Source organism: Schistocerca piceifrons, chromosome 3 (genome assembly GCF_021461385.2).
Source record: "Schistocerca piceifrons isolate TAMUIC-IGC-003096 chromosome 3, iqSchPice1.1, whole genome shotgun sequence".
Classification (NCBI taxonomy): Eukaryota; Metazoa; Arthropoda; class Insecta; order Orthoptera; family Acrididae; genus Schistocerca; species Schistocerca piceifrons.
Genome location: NC_060140.1, coordinates 265,488,871 through 265,513,712, shown reverse-complemented (window position 1 = coordinate 265,513,712; position 24,842 = coordinate 265,488,871). Strand labels below are relative to the sequence as shown.

The 24,842-nt window shown below is 37.9% G+C and overlaps 1 protein-coding gene across 1 annotated transcript in view; it reads left to right on the top strand.

Annotated features, from left to right (window-relative positions):
- Positions 1-24,842, top strand: part of LOC124788576 (agrin-like) — a 293,248-nt gene that overhangs the window by 218,879 nt on the left and 49,527 nt on the right. The window contains exon 18 of the mRNA XM_047255847.1: positions 9,980-10,114. Coding sequence (XP_047111803.1) covers positions 9,980-10,114 — 135 coding nt within the window. The remainder of the gene's footprint in view (positions 1-9,979; positions 10,115-24,842) is intronic.

Below are 24,842 nucleotides of genomic sequence, written 5' to 3'. Positions count from 1 at the left end.
CACATGGCCACTGTCTCTGGGCAACAAGAAAGAAATCTTTTGGCCAAAAGCGTATTTGTTTAGCAGTGTATTCATTGTGCATGTCTGTGACTCAACATCTCCGCTATATGGCAAGTAGTAGACAATCATCACAATACTGTCATTATTCCATCCTGGATTTTAAATTGTAATTATACCACATAAAAATATCTTTTTGCCATTAGAATGTACATTGCATTCATTGTCCATCAAAAGCATTATAGATGAACTTTACTGCATGCTATTACTGCATGCTAATATAAAATGTAAGTTGCAGTCATGTTTTAATAAGTAAATAAACAATATTTTATTATATCTTCTGTATCTACGTATATAAACTGAAGTGCCTTGCTTGCTTCTTTTTGGGTGTCCAGGCTAGTCTGAGGAACTACTGTAGAAATTTTGGTACAGTCCTGGAATTCCCAGACCAATATCTTCCCAGTACCTAAATCAAAAATGAGCAAAAAACAAAGACATTCTCAGTTCCTAGCATGGATTAACTATACACATACACACATAATTATGTTTGCTCAGAACCCTCAGTGTACAAGTCCTACTTGCATTTGGCCATTTTTTATTTTTTTTTTTTTTTTTTTTTTTTAAAGAAAAAGTAGTTGGCCCACTAGATGGTGCTGCCATAGGTCAAACGGATATCAACTGCGTTTTTTTTAATAGGAACCCCCATTTTTTATTAAATATTCATGTAGTACATAAAGAAATATGAATGTTTAGTTGGACCACTTTTTTCACTTTGTGATAGATGGCGCTGTAATAGTCACAAACATATAAGTACGTGGTATCAGGTAAAATTCTGCCAGTGCGGATGGTATTTGCTTCTTGATACATTACCTGCGCTGAAATGGACCGTTTACCAATTGCAGAAAAGGTTGATATCATGTTGATGTATTGCTATTGTGATCAAAATTCCCAACGGGCATGTGCTATGTATGCTGCTCAGTATCCTGGACGACATCATCCATGTGTCCGGACCATTTGCCAGATAGTTACGTTATTTATGGAAACAGGAAGTGTTCAGCCACATGTGAAACATCAACCAAGACCTGCAACAAATGATGAAACCCAAGTAGGTGTTTTAGGTGCTGTTGTGGATAATCCGCACATCAGTAGCAGACAAACTGTGCGAGAATCAGGTATCTCAAAAATGTCGGTGTTGAGAATGCTACATCAACATCAATTGCACCCGTACCATATTTCTATGCACCAGGAATTGCATGGCGATGAGTTTGAACGTTGTGTACAGTTCTGTCACTGGGAACAAGAGAAATTGTGGGACAATGACAGATTTTTTGCATGCATTCTATTTAGCGATGAAGCATCATTCACCAACAGTGGTAACGTAAACTGGTATAATATGCACTATTGGGCAACGGAAAATCCACGATGGCTGCGACAAGTGGAACATCAGCAACCTTGGCGGGTTAATGTATGGTGCGGCAGGAAGGATAATTGGCCCCCATTTTATCGATGGCAATCTAAATGGTGCAATGTATGCTGATTTCCTGCGTTATGTTCTACCGATGTTACTACAAGATGTTTCACTGCATGACAGAATGGTGATGTACTTCCAACATGATGGATGTCCAGCTCATAGCTCGCATGCAGTTGAAGCGGTATTAAATAGCATATTTCATGACAGGTGGATTGTTTGTCAAAGCACCATACCATGGCCCGCACATTCACCGGATCTGACGTCCCCGGATTTGTTTCTGTGGGGAAAGTTGAAGGATATTTGGTATCGTGATCCACCGAAAATGCCTGACAACATGCGTCAGCGCATTGTCAATGCATATGCGAACATTACGGAAGGCGAACTACTCGCTGTTGAGAGGAATGCCGTTACACGTATTTCCAAATGCATTGAGGTTGACGGACATGATTTTGAGCATTTATTGCATTAATATGGTATTTACAGGTAATCATGCTGTAACAGCATGCGTTCTCAGAAATGATAAGTTCACAAAGGTACATTTTTCACATTGGAACAACCAAAATAAAATGTTCTTACGTACCTACGTCCTGTATTTTAATTTAAAAAACATATCTGTTACCAACTGTTTGTCTAAAATTGTGAGCCATATATTTGTGACTATTACAGCACCATCTATCACAAAGCAAAAAAAGTGGTCCAACTAAAACTTTCATATTTCTTTACGTACTACATGAATATTTAATAAAAAGTGGGGGTTCCTATTTTTAAAAAAAACGCAGTTGATATCCGTTTGACCTATGGCAGCACCATCTAGTGGGCCAACCATAGCGCCATCTGGTTTCCCCCTTGAAGCTAGACAAGTTTCGTTCTTTGTAGTTTTTTTGTTTGATGCATATTTCATGAGATATTTGGCCCCATCACGATCAGTGGACCACCCTATATACCACCTACTCCAGTCCTGTAACCCGGAAGGTGTACACGATCAAAGGCAGAGCCACATATGAAAGCACCCACGTGATTTACTAACTGACCTGCCTACACTGTGATGCATTCTATGTGGGAATGTCCAGCAACAAACTCTCCATTCGCATGAATGGACACAGGCAGACAGTGTTTGTTGGTAATGAGGATCACCCTGTGGCTAAACATGCCTTGGTGCACGGCCAGCACATCTTGGCACAGTGTTACGCCGTCCGGGTTATCTGGATACTTCCCACCAACACCAACCTATCCGAACTCCGGAGATGGGAACTTGCTCTTCAGTATATCCTCTCTTCCCGTTACCCACCAGGCCTCAATCTCCGCTAATTTCAAGTTGCCGCCACTCACACCTCACCTGTCATTCAACATCATCTTTGCCTCTGCACTTCCGCCTCGACTGACATCTCTGCCCAAACTCTTTGTCTTTAAATATGTCTGCTTGTGTCTGTATATGTGTGGATGGATATGTGTGTGTGTGTGTGCGAGTGTATACCCGTCCTTTTTTCCCCCTAAGGTAAGTCTTTCCGCTCCCTGGATTGGAATGACTCCTTACCCTCTCCCTTAAAACCCACTTCCCTTCGTCTTTCCCTCTCCTTCCCTCTTTCCTGATGAGGCAACAGTTTGTTGCGAAAGCTTGAATTTTGTGTGTATGTATGTGTCTGTTTGTGTTTCTATCGACCTGCCAGCGCTCTCGTATGGTAAGTCACATCATCTTTGTGTTTATATTTCATAGGGATGAACTAACTGGTTATGAAGGTTAGGTGGACGGCGGAAAGACACTCTTGGTGGAGTGGGGAGGATTTCATGAAGGATGGATCTCATTTCAGGGCAGGATTTGAGGAAGTCGTATCCCTACTGGAGAGCCACATTCAGAGTCTGGTCCCGTCCCGGAAAGTATCCTGTCACAAGTGGGGCACTTTTGTGGTTCTTCTGTGGGGGATTCTGGGTTTGAGGGGATGAGGAAGTGGCTCTGGTTATTTGCTTCTGTACCAGGTCGGAAGGGTAGTTGCGGGATGCGAAAGCTGTTGTCAGGTTGTTGGTGTAATTGTTCAGGGATTCTGGACTGGAGCAGATTCATTTGCCACGAAGACCTAGGCTGTAGGGAAGGGACCGTTTGATGTGGAATGGATGGCAGCTGTCATAATGGAGGTACTGTTGCTTGTTGGTGGGTTTGATGTGGACGGACGTGTGAAGCTGGCCATTGGACAGGTGGAGGTCAACGTCAAGGAAAGTGGCATGGGATTTGGAGTAGGACCAGGTGAATCTGATGGAACCAAAGGAGTTGAGGTTGGAGAGGAAATTCTGGAGTTCTTCTTCACTGTGAGTCCAGATCATGAAGATGTCATCAATAAATCTGTACCAAACTTTGGGTTGGCAGGCCTGGGTAACCAAGAAGGCTTCCTCTAAGTGACCCATGAATCGGTTGGCATACGAGGGGGCCATCCTGGTACCCATGGCTGTTCCCTTTAATTGTTGGTATGTCTGGCCTTCAAAAGTGAAGAAGTTGTGGGTCAGGATGAAGCTGGCTAAGGTGATGAGGAAAGAGGTTTTAGGTAGGGTGGCAGGTGATCGGCGTGAAAGGAAATGCTCCATCGCAGCGAGGCCCTGGACGTGCGGAATATTTGTGTATAAGGAAGTGGCATCAATGGTTACAAGGATGGTTTCCGAGGGTAACACATTGGGTAAGGTGATGAGGAAAGAGGTTTTAGGTAGGGTGGCAGGTGATCGGCGTGAAAGGAAATGCTCCATCGCAGCGAGGCCCTGGACGTGCGGAATATTTGTGTATAAGGAAGTGGCATCAATGGTTACAAGGATGGTTTCCGAGGGTAACACATTTGGTAAGGATTCCAGGCGTTAGAGAAAGTGGTTGGTGTCTTTGATGAAGGATGGGAGACTGCATGTAATGGGTTGAAGGTGTTGATCTACATAGGCAGAGATACGTTCTGTGGGGGCTTGGTAACCAGCTACAATGGGGCGGCCGGGATGATTGGGTTTGTGGATTTTAGGAAGAAGGTAGAAGGTAGGGGTGCGGGGTGTCGGTGGGGTCAGGAGGTTGATGGAGTCAGGTGAAAGGTTTTGCAGGGGGCCTAAGGTTCTGAGGATTCCTTGAAGCTCCGCCTGGACATCGGGAATGGGGTTACCTTGGCAAACTTTGTATGTGGTGTTGTTTGAAAGCTGACGCAGTCCCTCAGCCACATACTCCCGACGATCAAGTACCACGGTCGTGGAACCCTTGTCCAGCGGAAGAATGACGCTGGATCGGTCAGCCTCATCAGGCAACAGTTTGTTGCGAAAGCTTGAATTTTGTGTGTATGTTTGTGTTTGTTTGTGTGTCTATCGACATGCCAGCGCTTTCGTTTGGTAAGCCACATCATCTTAGTTTTTAGATATATTTTTCCCACGTGGAAGTTTATTATTATTATTATTCACGTTTGGGCCCTACTGGACCACGCGAAGTACAATCACGGGGCATTCAGTTATTTTCTTTTAGACTTTCTCTCTGCCCAAATTGTTTTCATTCTCTCGGAATAAGCTCTTTTCCTTTCATCAGACCATGTGGTTCCAGTTTTCTTTGGTTTTTCAGCTTGACCAACTACCCAGTCATGAATTTTTTGCCTAAATAATTTTCTGTCTTGAATTTCATCTTGTTTTATATCTGCCTCTTTCATGTCCTCTTTTATAGCAGCAATCCATTTTATTGTCTCAAATTTAGCTTTACTTCGATTTTCGTAGAATTCCACTACTTGTTTAGTTAGTCTGGTAGCATCCATTCTTTTAATATGCCCATAAAATTTTAATCTGCGTTTTTTCATATCCGAATATATGCTGGTGTATTGTTGAATTTCACTATTTGCTCTTAGCCTGTATGTTCCTTCTTCAGTATATTTTGGACCTAGAATTTTTCTGATTACTTTTCTTTCTCTTTTTTGGATTTCTTGAATGTCCTTTTTTCTGTTTAAAATTAGCGTTTCAGCCCCATAAAGGCACTCTGGTTTTATGACCGTGTTGTAATGTCTCAATTTAGAGTGCCTCGAGAGACATTTTTTGTTGTAGATGTCTTTTGTAAGTCTAAAAGCTGTCTCCATCTTTTGACAACGAATTTCATTTCCAATTTTTTCTAGACCAGTCTCTGAGATTGTTTCACCTAAATATTTGAATTGCGAAACTCTTTTGATTTTTCCATACTTAGTTTCCAAAAGTTTGGGTGCCAGTTTGTTGCTAGTCATATACTGTGTTTTTTCAAATGAGATTTGGAGACCTACTCTTTCTGCTGTTTCTTTAAGAATTTCTATTTGTTTCTGAGCAATTTGGATGTCCTGCGTTAGAATAACCAAGTCGTCTGCAAAGGCCAAACAGTCTATTCGAATATTTGTTCGTCCTAATTTCACTGGTTGGTCAATTTTGAACTCCAATTTTCGTTCGCGCCACTCTTGTATTACTTTTTCTAGAACGCAGTTAAATAGCAACGGAGAGAGTCCATCACCTTGCCTCACGCCTGTTTTTATTTCAAAGGATTCTGAAATTTCTCCTCTGAACTTTACTTTTGATTTTGTACCAGTTAGCGTGTCTCTGATAATTGCCGTGGTTTTAGGATCCAGGCCTTGTTCTTTCACAATTTGGAAAAGAGATTCACGATCCACTGAGTCATAAGCCTTTCTAAAATCTGCAAAGGTACAAACTAGTTTTTTATTGTAAATTTTTTGATGTCTGAGAATTAGTTTGAGGACTAAAATCTGTTCTGGGCAAGATCTATTTGGCCTGAAACCTGCTTGATATTCGCCAATTTTCCATTCAAGTTGTTGTTGTGCTCGGTTCAGAAGACATTGAGAGAGGATTTTGTATGTGACTGGAAGAAGAGAAATTCCTCTGTAATTATTAACATCAGTTTTGTCTCCCTTCTTATGAAGTGGGTGAATCAAGGCGGTTTTCCATTCATCAGGAATTTTTTCAGTTTGCCAAATGTTTTGCATGATTGAAGTAATTTCTTTAACGGTTTTTGGACCAGCTGCCTTTAAAAGTTCTGCAACAATTCCATCTTCACCAGATGCTTTGTTGTTTTTCAACCTATGAATTTCTTTAATGATTTCCTCTTCATTTGGTGCAAGTGAAACTGGATTGCATTGTTGGGGAATTTTTGGTGGAAATCTTTCTGTGGGCTCGGGGCAATTTAGAAGATTCTTAAAATATTTAGAAAGTTCTTTGCAATTTTCTTGGTTGTTAAGAGCCAACTGTCCATTTTCCTTCTTGAAGCAAAGATTCTGGGGTTGGTACCCCTTTATTTTGGTTTTAAAAGTTTTATAAAAATTTCTGGTATTGTATTTCTGAAAATCTTCTTCAATTTCTAAGAGTTGACTATTCTCATATTGTCTTTTTGTTTGTCTAATTAGTTTTGAAGTGTCTTTTCTAGTTGTCAGGAATGTATCATATGTGTCTTCTGTCTTGTTGCTATTCCATGCTTTAAATGTCTCTTGTCTGGCTTTGATTGCATGATCACAGTTTTCATTCCACCAAGCATGTTTCTTGTGTTTTCGTAAAGGAATTTGATCTTGAGCTGTTTTGATAATCTTGTGTTTGAGTTGTTCCCAATTTTGTGCGCTTGTTTTGTCAAATTCGTCTGCTAATAATGATGGTTGGATTTTACTGGTGTCAAATTTGGGGATTAATGGTGTCCTTTTGTTGAAATTTTGGGGTTTTAGCTTTAGTTTCACACGGGTTAAGTAATGGTCTGAGTCAATATTGGCGCCTTTACGAACTTGAACATTTAAAATTTCTTTGTGACATGGATACGAGATTGCAATATGGTCAATTTGGAATTCACCTATGTCCTTGTTAGGTGATCGCCATGTCTTTTGTTTTGAAGGTTTTTTCTTAAAATGACTTGACATAATTTTGAGATTGAAATTTCTGCAAAATTCTACCAGCCTCTTTCCATTTTGATTGGTCCATTTATGTGCAGGGAATTCACCGACCATTTTTCTAAATTTTCTCTCTTTCCCTAACTGTGCATTAAAATCACCCATTAAAATCTTTACATAATTTTGAGGAATTTTGGAGACTGTATTCTCTAACACTTCCCATGACTTATTTACTTTTTCCAGATTTGTTTTATTCTCCTGGTTGATAGGCATGTGTGCGTTAATTAAACAGTACATTTTATTTGCACATTTCATGGAAATTGTCATTAGTCTGTTGTTTACTGGATTTACTTCGATTACGGAGCCAAGAATGTCATGCGAAATTGTGAATGCAACACCCAGATGCGGAGTGTTTTTAAGAATTCTTTTGACTGTTTTACTTTTAAACAATCGGTAGTTTCCAAAATCCATGGTATTCTCATCAGGCAACCTTGTTTCTTGCAGGGCTAAAATTTTGATATTTTGTTCTTTTAGTGTGTCTCCTAATTTATAGAGTTTTCCTGGTGTCAAGAGAGAGTTAATATTGATAGTTCCAAAAAATGTTTCGACCTTGGGCATGAGTCGGTCAAAAGGCTTCGATTTCCTCTGGTTTGGGATATAGCGTTTCAGCCTAGTCTCCCCAGAATCCGATAGACTAGTTGCGCCACTGATATATATATATATAAAAAATTACTGAACTCAACAGTTTTTTTTTTCAAAAACTGTTGAGTTCAGTAATCATAAAGCAGTGGTTCTACACAGTGTATGGTCATGCCTTATCCACAAGATCATCTTATTGGGCAGTGACCACACTTCACAGTGGACGAATTCATGACAGTATCACATGCCACATCAGTTCATTGTCTGCTTGGTTATGATATTCAGTCCATACTCTAGACAGAACTAACACTAAATTTTAATCACATTATGTTCTATGTGCTTGAAAGTTGTATCAGTGAGTTGTGTGCATGACTGGTGGGAGGAAAAAAAATCAGAGCAGCTATTTCCATTCATGTCAATGGTCCGTCTGTGGATGATAGTAAAGCGCCAGCTTCAGCATACTTCGGGCATATTCTCCATCTCCTTCCTCACACCCTTTGCCTCCTTTTGCAATGTACTGGCTGGCATCTTTTGTCGATATGGGAAACTTACGTTCTAAATATTGGTGCAATAGCCTAATGCCTGTGTATAATAGTTCATAAAAATTTTGTTATGAAATAATATGTGTGGTCATAGAGTGGTGTTGATTTATCATCTACCAATCCAGAAATGGTTAAAGCAAAGTTAGTAGACATAAGTGTAAAAAGCAGTTAAATCACTGGCAGCTGTTTATAAAATTCCATCATAGTGCTGACGATGAGCTGCAAACACAAACAGTTAATTTCAGGTACTGAAAGAAAGAAAAAGTTGCTGTAGATCGTGGATCAGATGTAATCAAAGGAGCGACAGACTAGTGACCAATTTTCATATAGCACTACACTGATAATAATGATGTGACAGAAGTCAGTAGTCAAAGATGAGAACTATCTTTCAGGAAAATAATATACTTTCTTTGCGTATAGACTCTGTAATTAAATTATTGCTAACAAACAACTCATTATTAACAGTACTGTACACAGCTACAGGTCTAATGGTTTGCGTCATTGCCTCCATATCCCGAGGTCCTGGGTTCGATTGCTGACCGTGTCCAAGAGTTTTCCACTTAGGGGTTGGATGTTTATGTTGTCCTAATAATTTAATCTCATCTTCATCACAAAAATAGGCAAATTGATGAAGTGGTGTCAAAAAAAGATGGGGTCTTCTGACCATTAGTGCCATACAATCTTTTCATTAGCAGTACTTTAAAATCTGAATCGTAGCTGACAGCACATTTTTAATTTAGTTGTAGTACCTAGTGTCTTTCCTAATTCAGAGTAGTGATAATGTTTCCTTTGACACATACACTTTTTCTATTTCCTCATCTTCATCTTGATGTAGATATTTTAAGAAAATGTAAAAGGTGAAGACTCACTACATTTTTAAATTCGTGGGTTTCTCATCCTTTCCTCTGTGCATCAGTAACAGGTAAATGAACACTAGTTTTACCACAAACATTATCAGTGTCATAACTTTTTGCATATTTTCTCACTAACTGTAAAATAAAACTAAGTGTGAGATAGGTATGTGATATGCTTCTCAATATTGATGGTATCTACTTAGCACAAAATTCTAAAACTGATGATTACAGTTGTTCAAAAATTATACATTTTTCTTTAATTTGTGGCACTGCGACTTTTCATCAGAGTAGGATCAAATACCCATCCAGTAATATCGATATCAATTTTCCTAACTTTTCTAAAATTGTCAAGTACCATTACAGTTTCTTTGACAAGACATCAGTGTTTCTGTCCTCCATCACAGTTGAAACTGTGTTATTGTTCTGTTCGTTAAGATCTGAATGTTAATGGGAGAACAGATATTTTTATGTTAAAAATTAACACTTATAACAATTTAGTGAATTTTTATTGCTGTTAATTACATATCTTGAAAACATGTTGTGTAAGACTTTTCCATGAGGCGTACAAATATTAATATACTTCAGTTACATTGAATGTACAGGTATGTGCCAAAAATAGTAATTATTTGTTTGTTGTAGGTGTAAACTGTGAGAACCAATTGAATTCTTGTGCATCTCATCCGTGTGCATCTGGTTCAACGTGTGAAATGTTGTCACATGGAGGTTTTACATGCAAATGTCCCCCTGGTCATTCAGGGAAAACCTGTCATAAAGGTATGAATTAAATTATTGTGTTATATTTGTAAACATAATTTTCTTGGGATTCTTTTCAGATGAATTACCTTCAGCCAACCTCTTACACACTGTTGCTCAGTTCCAAAAAGTAAGAAATATGTGTTAATTCACTTATTATTAATTTCTTTTAGAATTTTTAATCATTGCTGAAAATAGATAATTGCTTTTTAAAATGAAATAATGTGTACACTTACTGCCAGATAGTTAATAATGATATCCATTCTCATTAAACACTTTTGATAGATGAAATTTTGCTCCTATCCACCATATGTTGTAACTAATAACCGTCATAATTTCCCTAAAGGTTATCTTTAACTAAATCAGTTGCATCATTGAACCAAGAAACAAACTGGGCAACATAATTCTCATCTTAAATTTATGATTATTATCTTCAGATTTTTAAATTATTAAATTGTATGCTCTGCAAAGGAAGAAATATTTTAATACTAACTTCTCAGATGTCCAGCTGAGTAAAATCATGAAAAAGACATGGTAAGCTGATGTCCTGATCTCCTGGTGGAGATGTTGGAAGTGAATCTACTTTATAAGTGTCATGCTTTCCACGATCTCACTAGGCTTGGAACCTGAGTATGTTATACAAGTTCTAATTGTATCAAAGGAAGATTTAGTCGAGAAAACTAATAAATGAGACAGAAGTGCTACAGGAGGTGAAATGTGAAGTACTGCCTATAAACACATATTAAAGTAAAAGATGCACACTGCCTAGCTTTTGGAACTAATTGTTCCTTCGTTGGAGAGGATAGGGGGATACTTTTGAGAAGGTTAAAAGGGAATGGCAAGTCACTCAGGATGAGAGAGACCCAAATATATTGACAACAAGAGTTGACAAAGATGGACAGCAAGGCGTCTGAGAGAATAGTTCAGAGATGGTACATGGGAAGGCACTGTTTCAGCTCCATTCCAGAGATAATGACAGAGAGAAGTGTAGACAATTAGGGGAAAGAGACAAGTTGTGCAGTTAACAATGCCCTCAAATATTTCTGGGACCATTCAAGATGCTGTGATTCTGTTTCACCCCAGATTAATTGTGAAAAATTCCTCACTAAATGACATATGGTATCTTTTTATAGCAATACTAATTACAGAGGTATCAGTATCAACTTTGCTTTTTCAAATGTAACTATGGTAATTTGTGCTGGTTCTATCATAACTTAAAAAGAGGCAAACTCAGCGACTTTTCTCTTGCCACAGTCTAATTATTAGTTTCTGAGTAATTACCAATATTTATAACATAGAACTGATCTACGTTGAACTAGAAACCAATTGCTGTGTTAAGCTGAAGTCTGTGATTTCATACCCGAATAATGAAATACATCACAGTGTATAAGCAGGAAACAGAGCATTGCACTGCCATGATACCAGTCCAAAAGAGCTCAGGAAATGTACCTTTCATTTTGTCTACACCACTCATGTGTGTCAGGTGCTGGTTAGTTTGAAAAATTAATGTTCTTAAGAAATGTCTTTAACAAACCAGGATAAACTAGATATGCTACTTCTTTATAGGAGATGCAGAAGGAACATGAGGAGAACAGTTGAATTGCATCGACATAGGTAATCCAACAGACAGTATGCAAGGAAAACGATAATTCAGTAAATGTGCAAAAAATCATCATTGTAAGTTCACTCTAATAATATGCAGTCTGTTCAAAAAATTCCAGAACTTTATCCACAAAATTTTTCTGCACTTATCTTTTTCTTATTGTGCATGATCTCCTTCGAAAACTTCTCCTCGGCAATTTATACACTGCTCCCAATGCCATTTCCACTTCTGAAAGCAGTGTTGGTACGTCTCTTGCCGGATTGTGTGAAGTGCCATCTGCAAATTTTCTTTTATCTCATCTGTCATTGCATATCTTTGTCCTTTCAATGGGGTTTTCAACTTTGGAAACAAAAAGTGTCTGCAGGAACCAGGTTTGGAGAGCATAGAGCATGAGGCCACACAGTGATTTTGTTTTTTTGTACAATAGTCACACACGAACAGGGATGAATATATGGGTGCATTATAATGCAAGAGTCATGAAATGTCTTGCCACATTTCAAGGCCTTTCCTTCTCACATTTTCTCACAGGCATCACGACATGTCCGAATAGTACAATTGGTTAACAATTTGTTGCTGTGGCACAAATTCGTAATGAACTAATCCTTCAAAATCAAAGAAAACTATCAGCATGGCTTTAACATTTGACCTAACCTGACGAGCTTTTTCTGGTCTTGGAGAACCTCTCGTGAGCCATTGTGAAGATTGAACATCTCATTCTCATTTGTGTGAGCCATAACCTCTTCACAGACTGCAAGGCAAAGGTCCTTCTGATCTTGACTCATGAGCTCTGGGGCAAACTTGGCAGCAACATGATGCATTCCAAGGTGCTGTGTCAGGATTTCATGACCTGTTCAATCTGAAATGCTACATACTTCTGCAATCTCTTGGACAGTCATTCTTGAATTGGCACACACAATTTCTTTGATGTTTCTGACATGACCATTATCAGTAGACATCAAAGGATGTCCTGAACAAGTATCATCTTTAACTTCTGCCCAGCCATTTTTAAACCATGTTAACCACTTGTAACATGAAGTGTGACTTAAGTACTCATTAGCATAGGCATCCTGCATCATTTGGTGTGTCTCTGTAAAGATTTTCTTGAGTTTCATGCTAAGTTTAATAATGTGTTGCTTCTCTTACACTGTCATCTTGAAATTCGCAGGCTGTGTAACACAATGTTCTACCCAATATAGCACTGGATCATAACTAACAGAAATACAACCCTAAAACTTTTGGCAGATACATATTAAATACAGGCATGTGCATGGATGCCAGCTGCATTTCACTGAAACACACCATTGGTGTAAAATTATGAATATTCTGGAATTTTTTGAAAAGACCTTGTACACAGAAGGTAAGGAGCAAGCCTACGACAAGTAAATCAAATGAGGCAGATGCTCTGGAACTGTTGCTCATAACCTGCATGTTAGCTCCAGAAATTGCATGCACCTATGGTCTAAATCAGCCCAGAATTGTTTGCACTTTGCACACAAACAGCTTCCATATGCATCATTGGTGGTGTCACTTCACCACTAAATAACCAGCAGGATTTCAAAAGCTGCCTGCTATTCAGTTCTGATGTGGCAAGTGGACAATAGATTCTTTCTTCAAAGGATTATCTTTAGATTATCTTTATCAATGAAGCTATTTGTGGTATCGTCCAGAGACCACGGTGCCACACCACTGCTGGCAGCTCACATTGATATCACAGACATTAGCGATGTCTCGCTGCAATCTGCAACAGCAAACGGGAAAGGCTGAAGAAGACACACCCTCTTTCTCAGCACAGCAGCATCTCGCACAGAGGTTGAAATAGAACCAGCCATGGAAACACTCTGTTCCAGTTCGTGACGTTAGCTGAAGCAGTCAATATCATCGAGTAGGACTAAAGAGTCATTCAAGGCTCAGATGTAAATGTACTTTTGTAAATGTTGAATGTTGTACTTCAAGAGAAGAGTTTGGTAATTAGTACATCAAGTCATGCTTTAACAATCACCAACAGCTGAGAATTATCAGGCGCTTCTGTGGCAAAGGATTGTACCAAGTTAAATAAATCTTGCTATCATTCATGTAATAAAGTGAACTAATATTTCAAATATTGTAGTTCAGATGAGCCATCATCCAGAGCAATCAAAGAACCACAGTTGTGGCTGGGTGATTGTAGTTTCATCTGGCCATAACACTATCTTTACAAATCATGGAAAGCTATATGGAAGAAATATGTGTTATTGCAGTTCTGACAAGGGAATCTCCCCATCGCACCCCCCTTAGATTTAGTTATAAGTTGGCACAGTGGATAGGCCTTGAAAAACTGAACTATAAAAAAAATAAGCAAAATATACAAACTGAGTAGTCCATGCGCAAGATAAGCAACATCAAGGATAGTGTGAGCTCAGGAGCTCCGTGGTCCCGTGGTTAGCGTGAGCAGCTGCGGAATTAGAAGTCCTCGGATCAAGTCTTCCCTCGAGTGAGAAGTTTACCTTCTTTATTTTTGCATAGCTATGATCTGTCCATTCGTTCATTGATGTCTCTGTTCACTGTAATAAGTTTAATGTCTGTGTTTTGCGACCGCACCGCAAAACCGGATGATTAGTAGATGAAAGGACGTGCCTCTCCAATGGGAACCAAAAACATTTGATCGCAAGATCATAGGTCAACCGATTCCTCCACAGGAAAACACGTCTAATATATTCTATACGACATTGGTGACGGCATGTGCGTCACATGACAGGAATATGTTGTCGACCCACCTAACTTGTACACTTGGCGAATGGGTAAAAAGATTCTTCTACCTTGCCCGATTTAGGTTTTCTTGTGGATGTGATAATCACTGTCACATAAACTGAAAATAAAAAATTAAACTTTTCACTAGAGGGAAGACTTGAACCAAGGATCTCTCGTTCCGCAGCTGCTCACACTAACCACGGGACCACGGCGCTGCTGAGCTTCGACTTTCCTTGATGTTGCCTATCTCCCACATGGACTACTCAGTTTGTATATTTTGCTTATTTTTTTCATAGTCCCATACAACTTCTTCCTGTTTTCTTGATTGATCTGTGTTCAGTTTTCCAAGGCCTATCCATTGTGCGAACTTATAACTAAATCTGAAGGGGGTGCGATGGGGAGGTTCCCTTGTGAGAATCTCAACCGACTGAGACAAGTTGAACACCAGAGTCAATAGAGTGTGACCATTTGGTAATGGACTATTGGAGACTACATCATTTGTACTTACTACACTGAAAAAAACCTTAACAGTTAAAAGGTGTGCATGATTTCTTACCAAAGCTAGTGGCTGTCCTAGAGGACATGCCACTTCAAATACATAGATGAATGTGGCATCAGCACAATGGGTGTCCAGCTTACTATTTGCTTGTGGCTGGATTAGACATCAAGGAATTACCAGTTTCGTGCTCATTTTCTTGATTTCATGCCATTTTTTTGTTTTTTCTCTCTCTCTCTCTCTCTCTCTCTCTCTCTCTCTCTCTCTCTCTCTCTCTGGGGCAAAATCAGAGGAGACAAATTTGCACAAGTTCTGACAAGTATTTAAACATTTAATTATTGCAACATGTGCAATGACATCAAAGAATTCTCTTCAGTCTGTTCAGAAAATCCTTGTGCCAGTGACTACAAACACGTATTATAGCAGACAGTAGCAATTTTGAACACTGGAGAGATAAATCAAATTTTAAGAAGTGTTTGTGACCACACTCTTTCATGATTTTCCATTCCTTGCTGTTGCTGATATAATTTTGCAGTGTAAGTGTGTCTCTTGACATTAAACTCATGACACAAAATTGGTATCTAACAGTCTTTATACCTCAGTTCTCTGTTTTACAAATCCATTTAAATTTTGACGTGCACTTACAAATTCAAGGCTATGGCAGAAAAAGAGCAGAACCATTACCATAGTTAACTGGTGAATCATCCTTGGCTGCCGCATCCAGTGCCTGTCAATTGGTGTGTCAGTCCAAACATACATAGCAGAGTGTGTGTAGCAACAATTTTAATTTAAACTTTTTTCCATTATTCTTCTTTAGTAAGTATAACAGGGGAACTCGCCACCCAGATGTGACAGTTCCCTATAAGTACACTAACTTTTGCATAAGACAGTACTCAGTTCCATGTTCAAAACAATTAATTCTTAAGTCCTAAATATCATCATTTCCTTAAAATCATCTATCAGATTTAGAAGAGTGAAGTGCCATTGAAATCAACTCTAATAGAACTATGGAACCTGCAATAGAAATAAGAGGCTGTAGGTCATTTAGTGGGGGGATACACACTCATGCACTGCTTGACAGTTGCTAAGGAACAATTGACACTTGCTAAAGAATTGCTACAAAACAACCGACTATTCTACAGAACACCCAAACACTGAGCCAATAATAGTAAAAGGAGATGTAGAGAGGGAGACATGTCAGCTGCAGCAAAGCTTGAGCACAAACACTCTGTACACATTCAAGTTCATGCAGTACAGCATGTGGTCAAGGTTGTTCTAGAATCGATTAGTGCGACATTCCATGTAGTACAACAACATGCCTGCAAGACATTATTTGAGTGCTTAAGATTGTGGCCAAGCTGTTGGATGGCTCAAAGCTGGTCAAAGTATCACTACTGTGACCACAGTATGGGTGTGTCCAGAAGTGTCGTCTTGTGATTAAATAATAATAGTAATAGTAATTTTATTGTCATTCAGCATTACAGCAACAGACAACGTCAGGCATATAATACAATATGACTGTTAATTGAGAGAAATCAAGAGGCATGTCGTTAACACTACAAAATTATATTACATTTGAAATAATCATTTATGTCATAGAATGGGTGAGCAACTAGCCATTTGTATAGTTTTTGTTTGAATGCTTGTTCAGGTAGTTCTTGTACATACTGTGGAAGCTTAATAATTAATTTGTGCTCCATCAGTTTATAACTGTTAAGTGACTTTGACAGTCTGTGGTAAGGAGTATAAATGCATAAGCTCCTTCTTGTGTTGTAGAAATGTATATTTTCTCTACGTTTTGCTTCTGGTAACTTCTTTTTTGTGTGGAGTAAAACTTAGTAAATATATAGGTTTATTACAGTCCTGAATTTTTGTTCACAGAACAATAGTTTGCAGTGTGCTTTATATGGAGAACCAGTAATTATCCTAATGGCTTTCTTTTGTTGTATTATGATGTCATGCACTGAAATCGAGTTCGCCCATAAAATAATACCATATGTTAGGATGCTTTGGAAAAAAGCAAAATATAACGTTCTAACACAATTTTGAGGTACACAGTCCATAAGTCGCCATAGCAAATACATCACTCTAGACAATTTACCACTGATATATTGTACATGTTGACCCCAGGATAATTTTTCATCTGTATATACCCATAAAAACGTACACTACTAGAATCATCTGATGGAGGCTTGTCTTTTAGACTAAAAACCATCTGCTGCATTTTGTTATCATTTTCAGTAGACAGCCATTTGCTTTAAACCAATAGGATGCTTGAACCATTGTCTCTGCAACACAAGCTTTGAGGCTACTGAAATCATTACTACAATGAAGGAAAGTTGTATCATCTGCATAAAGTACTGTCATGGACTCAATGAATGATTGCAGATCATTAATAATTATTAGGAACATAAAAGGCTCCAGTACAGATCCCTGAGGTACACCTATTTTAACTAATCCTCATGAAGGGTAAGAAGTTCTATGGAAGCAGTTATGAGTCATTGTGAGGGGCCTGTGCTTTTCAGCATTTTCTGCAGCTGAATCAGTGTACAAGGAATGGAAACATTTGAACAACTTTATATGTTTCATCTATTCTAATCCTTAATTGTGCTATTCTTCTCTCTTTTCCCTAAGCTGTACTTCTCAGTCTGTCCATACCTTTGGAATGAAGCTGCCACAGTGTTTTCCAGTGTATTATTTCTAACCTTCTCTCTCTTATGCCTCTCCCTTCATCTTCCTCGTCCTTACTATAGGTGGGTCCCTCTAATCCTGGGGTCTGAGTGACCTTTCCTTTCCTTTTAACCTTCCCCAGTGTATCCCTCTCTCCTCCCCAGTGAAGAAACTATTAGTTCTGAAAGCTAAGTAATGTGTACCTTTAATTTAATATGTGTCTGCAGCAGTACTACACATTTTGTCTTTTGAAGAAAAATATTGACTTGTGACCCGTCTTGTAATTTATTAGACAACATGTTATAAAAGCAAACATGATTATGTAAAGATACATTTATATACATTAATTGGATTTATTTATTATGTTAACTTGCATTCATAATACACAATTTATGTTAGTGTATTGATGGTGTTTAAATCTGTCTCTGTAACTATAAAAGCATATTTTTAAAAAAAGGAAAAAATAGCAACATTAATTTAAAATACCCTCAATAATTATAAAGCCTTGTCATCCCATCTGGTAAGTCTCCCCTGATCCCATTTCTGTGCAACTTTTCTGAACTTTCTCCATATCCTACACCTCAACAGTCATTTTCTTTAACTCCCCCAATCCCTCTTCCTTCCTCTTCAACCCTTCTGCTGGAAGAAGGAGCCACTGGCTCTGAAAGCTTGCAAATTATAATATCTTAAAATGTGTGTTCTCCTGTCACCACTTGGTGAGTAGATTTTTTTTATCTATCCAGTTACATCACATTTTCAGTAATTATAAAGCAGCTATGGGCACAAATGCCACATAACTGAGGAATATGTTAGCACATTTGTTGTAGCAGATTTAGACAGACTCCTAAGGCAAAGAAATTGCTGCAGTTTTCGATAAGTCAATCAATGGTTTTATTCTATCTTTTTTATTTATGTAGATCCCTTTGATAGGAAGTCTTGTATATCAAATTTTGTCTAGTTTGTGATCTTTAGAATTTATTTCTAGTAGCTTTAACCTTTATGTCACTAGAATTAAATTATTTTTTGTGACCTTCAAGTTTCTCCAGTTACCAACAGTTTTCTGCATCTAAATTCCACAAGCCACTTTACAGTGTGTGGAAGTGGAACTGTAGTGTCATATTCCTCTAGGAAACAATACACCAGGAACTTTTTTCATTAATCATTCATTTATTCATCATGTTCCATAAGCCTCATCATGGCGTGGAATGAATTGACTTATACATAAACAAAATCGAGTCAATTCCTACAAATTTTCTCTGTACACTGCAGTAGAAATAAACCACTACCTGATAGTATTTACCAGTCACACTCCACCACCCATCACTAACACTGACACCACCCCTGATTCTTTCAAAAGTAAAATTCCCATGTATAAAACAGCTTCAACCGTCTGATTACACAGGCCAATGCCGGAAAAACTTTTTGCTGAAAATATCTTTTTCTTGTGTTTTTTAGGGTGGGAAATCCAAATATGATACTTAAAAAATGGTATCACCTACCATTTCTTCACATTTTATAGTTAAATTTATTAAGTGACTTTTTAAAGAATTTAACAGCTTTTATGTAGTTAAAATAATTTAAAAAGGGGGTGTAATGAATGTAGATGATGTTGGTAGCACTGCTGAAAAACATTTGTGTCATAAAAAGGTCGATTCTATTTTTGTGTTAACAGATGGTGTTTTGTTTATTGTCAACCTAACCTCACTTTCCTGTTACCTGTTCACGTGCTGAGGACAGTGTCTAATCGTGGTTGTAAAAACTCTGCTGACAGTTTTTGTTGTATTTGTGGTGAATTTGTGATTAAGAAACACCAAAGAAACACTACAAACTTTGTGAAAAAGGTTATCTATCATACTTTGGATCTAAACTTGGTGATCAAGATAAATCTTGGGCACCGAATAAGGTATGTTATGTGTGTGTTGAAGATGTGAGAAAATGGTCCAAAAAGGAGACAAGAAGCCTTTAGATTTGCTGTTGCTATGATATGGAGGGAGCCAATAAATCATTCTGATGCTTGCTAATTTTGCAGTGCTGATATTACTGGTCATAATTCGAAAAACAAGAAGTTAATAAGCTACCCTAACCTTCCGTCCGCCATCTGACCAGTGCAGCATGGTGTAGATTTGGCTGTTCCTGAACCACCAGATGATTTAAATTCTATTCCAACAGAAATATTTTCTGATGTACAATGTGATTTAGATGAACCAGATGATGATGAATTCCATTGTAATACAGAAAGTCTAGAGTCCAGATTGTTTACTCAGAGCAAGCTTAACGATTTGGTCAGGGATCTGGGCTTAATGAAAGGAAAAGCTGAATTGCTTGGCTCTAGATTAAAAGAAATGAACTTATTGGGAGTTGGGACCAGCATATACATGTATAGAAAGAGAGAGCAGCAATTTTCCAAGTTTTTTCAACAGGAAGGTGATTTAGTGTACGGCTAAGACATTCCCGGTCTGATGAATGAGTTTGGTATTGAATACAAAAAGGAAGACTGGAGGTTGTTTATTGATTCATCCAAAACTAGTGATGGAAAAACTCTGCCAAGATTGCTGGAACACCAACATGATGGGGGACTACTGTTGGTCACTTCACCGGGAAGTTCAGCAATCAACTCATTGTAGAAAAAGCTACACAAGAAGCTTCAAAGAAAAAAGAGAAAGAAAATACCATCCAATTCCAGCTGACAAGTGAAACTTCTATTAACACATATCATTGTTTTAAGTAGCTTACTGTAAATGCAAACCATGATTATGTTGTAACAAAGTGTTTTATTAATTTCCCCGTGTACTGTATAGCATAGGATTTTTATACTATATAATAAAAATCATATTGCTCGAAAACTATGGGTGATACAAAAAAACTAAGGCTAGATTTGGATTCAGCTCATAAAAATCTATAAAGATCAGCTATCAAAGTAAAAAAAGTTTTTCAGAAAAAATTTTTCGTTGGCCTGTGTTATTTTACAAATGAGTTAATGTGTTAAATATCTTATAGTAAGTATATAAAACCTTAAGGGCATATTTATACTGCACAGTGGGCCAAGACATGCCAGCCTTGGCTGAGGCATGCTGGAATATCAAATCCATTGTTTTGCACTGTGGTGTTCACTCTCATGACTGGGCCACTATGGTACTCTGAGAGCCAGACCACAACAACATCCAGAATGTTTAAAATTTCCGACACAAGTCCATGGCTGGTGCAAGTTAGTGAAGCTGTGCTTTAGCCTCCACAGTACATTTATCAGATATCTCCCATCTGCTTTTGTCAGAAGAGTCACTGTACATGTTGTTGTGTTTTTCCTCCTTAAAAAAGTTCTGTCACATTTCACAGTCAGTGATGAAAAATTAGAGGAATTGAAATGATACATGCAAAGTTACTTCATCCATCTGTTTTCATGTATTTGTAACAATAGGGAACTAAAGAGACATATGTTTAACACCTTTTTATTATTCTTCAATTTGAAATGGAAATACCTCAGAAACAGTTACAGAGAAAAACGTGAAAAACTTGGCAAAATCAGGTTGGATGATGCAGGAAAATGTTCTTTGAACTGTAGTACCACTTGGCCTTCATCACAATTTCCTAAAAACCATCTTAATTGAAAGAGCTATGCAAAGTTCCTTGTCATTGGAAACAAAACCAGTAAGCCAAATGGCATTATCTCAAGAATTTTCGTTTGTCAATCTGTCTTAGCCATAAGACAAAGGAGATCATTACAAGAAGTTGTCATTGGCTGCAGTTGATGAACCATCACCACTGCCAGCTACCACATCACTAAGGAAAAAGAAAAAAACTAGTGGGAAAAGTATTGAAGAATTTTTGCAACTGAAAAAAGACAAACTAGCTTTGATGAAAGCATACCTGTCAAAGAGTGGGTATTCCCTTGCTAGTGCAGTTCACCCCACCAGGGAAGGGGGTGGGGCTGGAAAAATGATGGGCACCCCCACCTCAGTCAACAGTAATTTGTTTACCTGTGCTGCAGTGTTTGATAGTATTCTGAAACTGTCCATTATTCTATTTTGTTAAATGTCTCTAATGGTCTTCATATCGACAGGACATTAAATCCAGATGTTGCTTCCTTCTTTCTGTTTTATAGAAAAGCAGAAATCAAAACTCCTTAGGGATGGATGTGAGTTGTAAATATTTACAACTTGCATCACTACACTCTCACAGAAATATGAAAGTAAAAATTTCCAAACAGAACATCTTGTACATTATTCAGCTTATATAAAGGAACATCAATACATTTAATTCTGTTTTTTGGCCTGTGCAGTTTTTCATTTCCAACTGCAAAGCAATTAAATGTCACAAGATTTATTATAATCCACCCACAGCAAAGTCTCTGATTAATTTGTTCTTATCTTCTAGTTCCAAATTCAAAATGTACATTCTACTAATTGTAAGATGTTGATAACAAATAATTGTTTTCCTTTCATAATGTCAAGTGTGGCCTTTTATAAAACCATTACCTGTATAACTGGTGTTCACTGAAGGAAAAAGTCATAAATGTTTAGAGTTTTCAGCACGTGGTTCATTAAAATAATATGAAGGATGAACACTAGTCCTGCATTGATCACTAGTAATTCCATTTTCTTTTTATCTTGCATTGTCTTACATTACACTGAACATACACGAACTGCATAATCTCGCAATCACGACATTAATGCCACTGAATAACACTCATTTACTTGTGAACAGAGACAGATATCACTGTCACTACTATTTCAAAAAAAATTTTGTACGTTTAGTTATATTTCATTTCCAGTAATGTATCTAACAGTAGGCTACCTGATACAAAACTTGTTCGCTACAAGATTTGTAAATCAGGTGCACCTGCCTGACAAATATCATGATTTCACAATGACTGCTACAAATTATGAAAAGGTAAATGTACAAAACCAAATTTTTAACCACACACTTTCTTCAGAATTGATTCATAAACATTATAGAACTAAAAAACATGCATAATTTCTTGCTGGCAGAATAATTTTGGATGTCTTCTGCAGACTACCGTGAAAACACCACATAACCCCAGTTTTTTGCCTGCCTAGGACTAAAGTGGAGATTCACCAAGTTCTGTCTATAGTAAAACGTACAATCTCCAGTAATCTTTATTTTACAATTGTTGTTCCCTACTTTGGCCCATATAAACAGATACTCGTCTGCATTTAGCTTCTACTTCCTTCTTGTAGACAGTGTAAACAGCTTGTCTGGCACCAAAGTACCATAGAGAACCTTAGCCAGTAGACCTGTACTCTCGGCTATACTCCGTGTCTTCCAAGCCAAGATGTTTACATCAGGGAAAGCTTCAAGGCCACCATAGTCAGCATTATTGCCCCATACAACAGCCAAGGTCAGCCATGTACTGCCTCCAAACACAGCAGAAACATCACACATGACCCGCATTCTTAGCCCACGAGAAACATTTAGACCTCCTGTAAGTTGCTGCTTATTGAATTGTCCAGCCAAGTCCATCTCTATTGCTCTCAGTGACTTGCACACAGGAACAGTGCACTGCCAACGTCGACGATAGCCACATCGCAGAGGCATTGCAATGGTATGTTAACGTAATATTGGACAAACAACCTGCACAACTGAAGATCGACATATAGAACATGAGCACCACACAGACTTTCTGCAGTCTAACAAGTTTGCATTAGCAGAAAACTGCATTGAAAATGGACATAAAATGAATTATCAGCAAATGAAAATCTTGCTTAACACTAATAAATTTATGGGACTTCACTTTCAAAGAAGCAATTGAAATTTGTGTAACTGATAATTTAATCAACTGAGCAAGGCATGGGAGCCAATAATACTAAGCTCTGTGAAAGCAAAATGAGACACCTGAACACAAGATGCAACAGGGTTGATGGGCGGAAGGTGAAAGAGACTCTCCTCTTTACCACCGCAGCTGCATGTACTCCCACCATTTAACACGGTGCAGGGCTGGTGTGGCCTGAACTGGCAAGTATAAATACTGTATGTCTGCAGCACACACTTCATTTCTTCAGCACCACCTGATGGTGATGGGTCAGTTGCCCACAGAAATATTGTATACTTTTGACAATTGGGTCTGGCAATACATCTGAGAACCATGGAAGTACCATTTACTCTGGAAATCCGTAGATCATATATTTTTATTATCAGCAGCAAAAACTATCAAGAAATAAATGTACCGAGAAGTCAGTATTAAAACATCAAAGGTCCTTAAAGAGACCTCTGTAAGATGAGCTGTTACTAATTTACACAATAACCTTACTGTTTGGTTTTGCTGAATAAATACTTCACTTACTTTACGTGCATTGCTCCAGAAAATAATTCTATGAGACACAGGGAGTGAAAATATGCACATTTCAATGAGATACACAGCTACGAGCACAATACATTGAATAGAACTTCTTGACAAAACTCAAAGTAATTTCAAATGTGGTGTTTCGTTTTGTGCATGGTCATTAATGTTTACATCGTATATTGTCATGTCATATTTACGTATTTAAAACTTCATAATACAAGTCTTGATGAAATTAAGACTTAAATCTGTTTCATGTGAATCTGTAGTAGGTCTGTTCACCCACAATTTGAGCTATTACCGGTAAGTTTGAGTTTAGACGTTGGATTGGTAGTATCCACAGATTCCACAAAGATACTTGGTGTGGTGGCTGATGGAGTTAGCTGAATCAATATGTTTCAAAGGTCCTTGACGAGCTCTGGCAGCTTTTTGTCATACCATCCTAACTTGATGATATTAACATATATTAGCATATCATCTGATTTTGTATACCACATCACACAGTGTTACAGATTGCTTAGTTATAATGTCTGACTGAAGATGAAATTATATAATCAATTAATATGTTCACAGCTATAAAATATGTAGGAGTCATCAATTGACTTTATGAAAATTGATTTAGACAGATGTGAAACACTGAATAAGGTTCCTGTTGGTTTTTACTTTTGTTGAAACTCTCCTGTTTTGTACACAATGTAAAATGTGAAAAGTAAGTAGAAAAGTTTCAAACTTGTGAAAAAGCAATCAAATCTATATTCCACTAACATCATTGTCTCTGCTGGAAACCTGTTCATTGTTGGCAATGGAGTGCTGTGCCTGCATTAAAAACATCATAGATGCCATCTCTCATTATACCCAATACTCACTCTCTAATTGTCACTTTCTGACAGTATTCTGTCCAGTCCTCCATGGTGACTGTGAGAAGTGTCAGTACATTTACAAAGTTTTCTCAGTTATG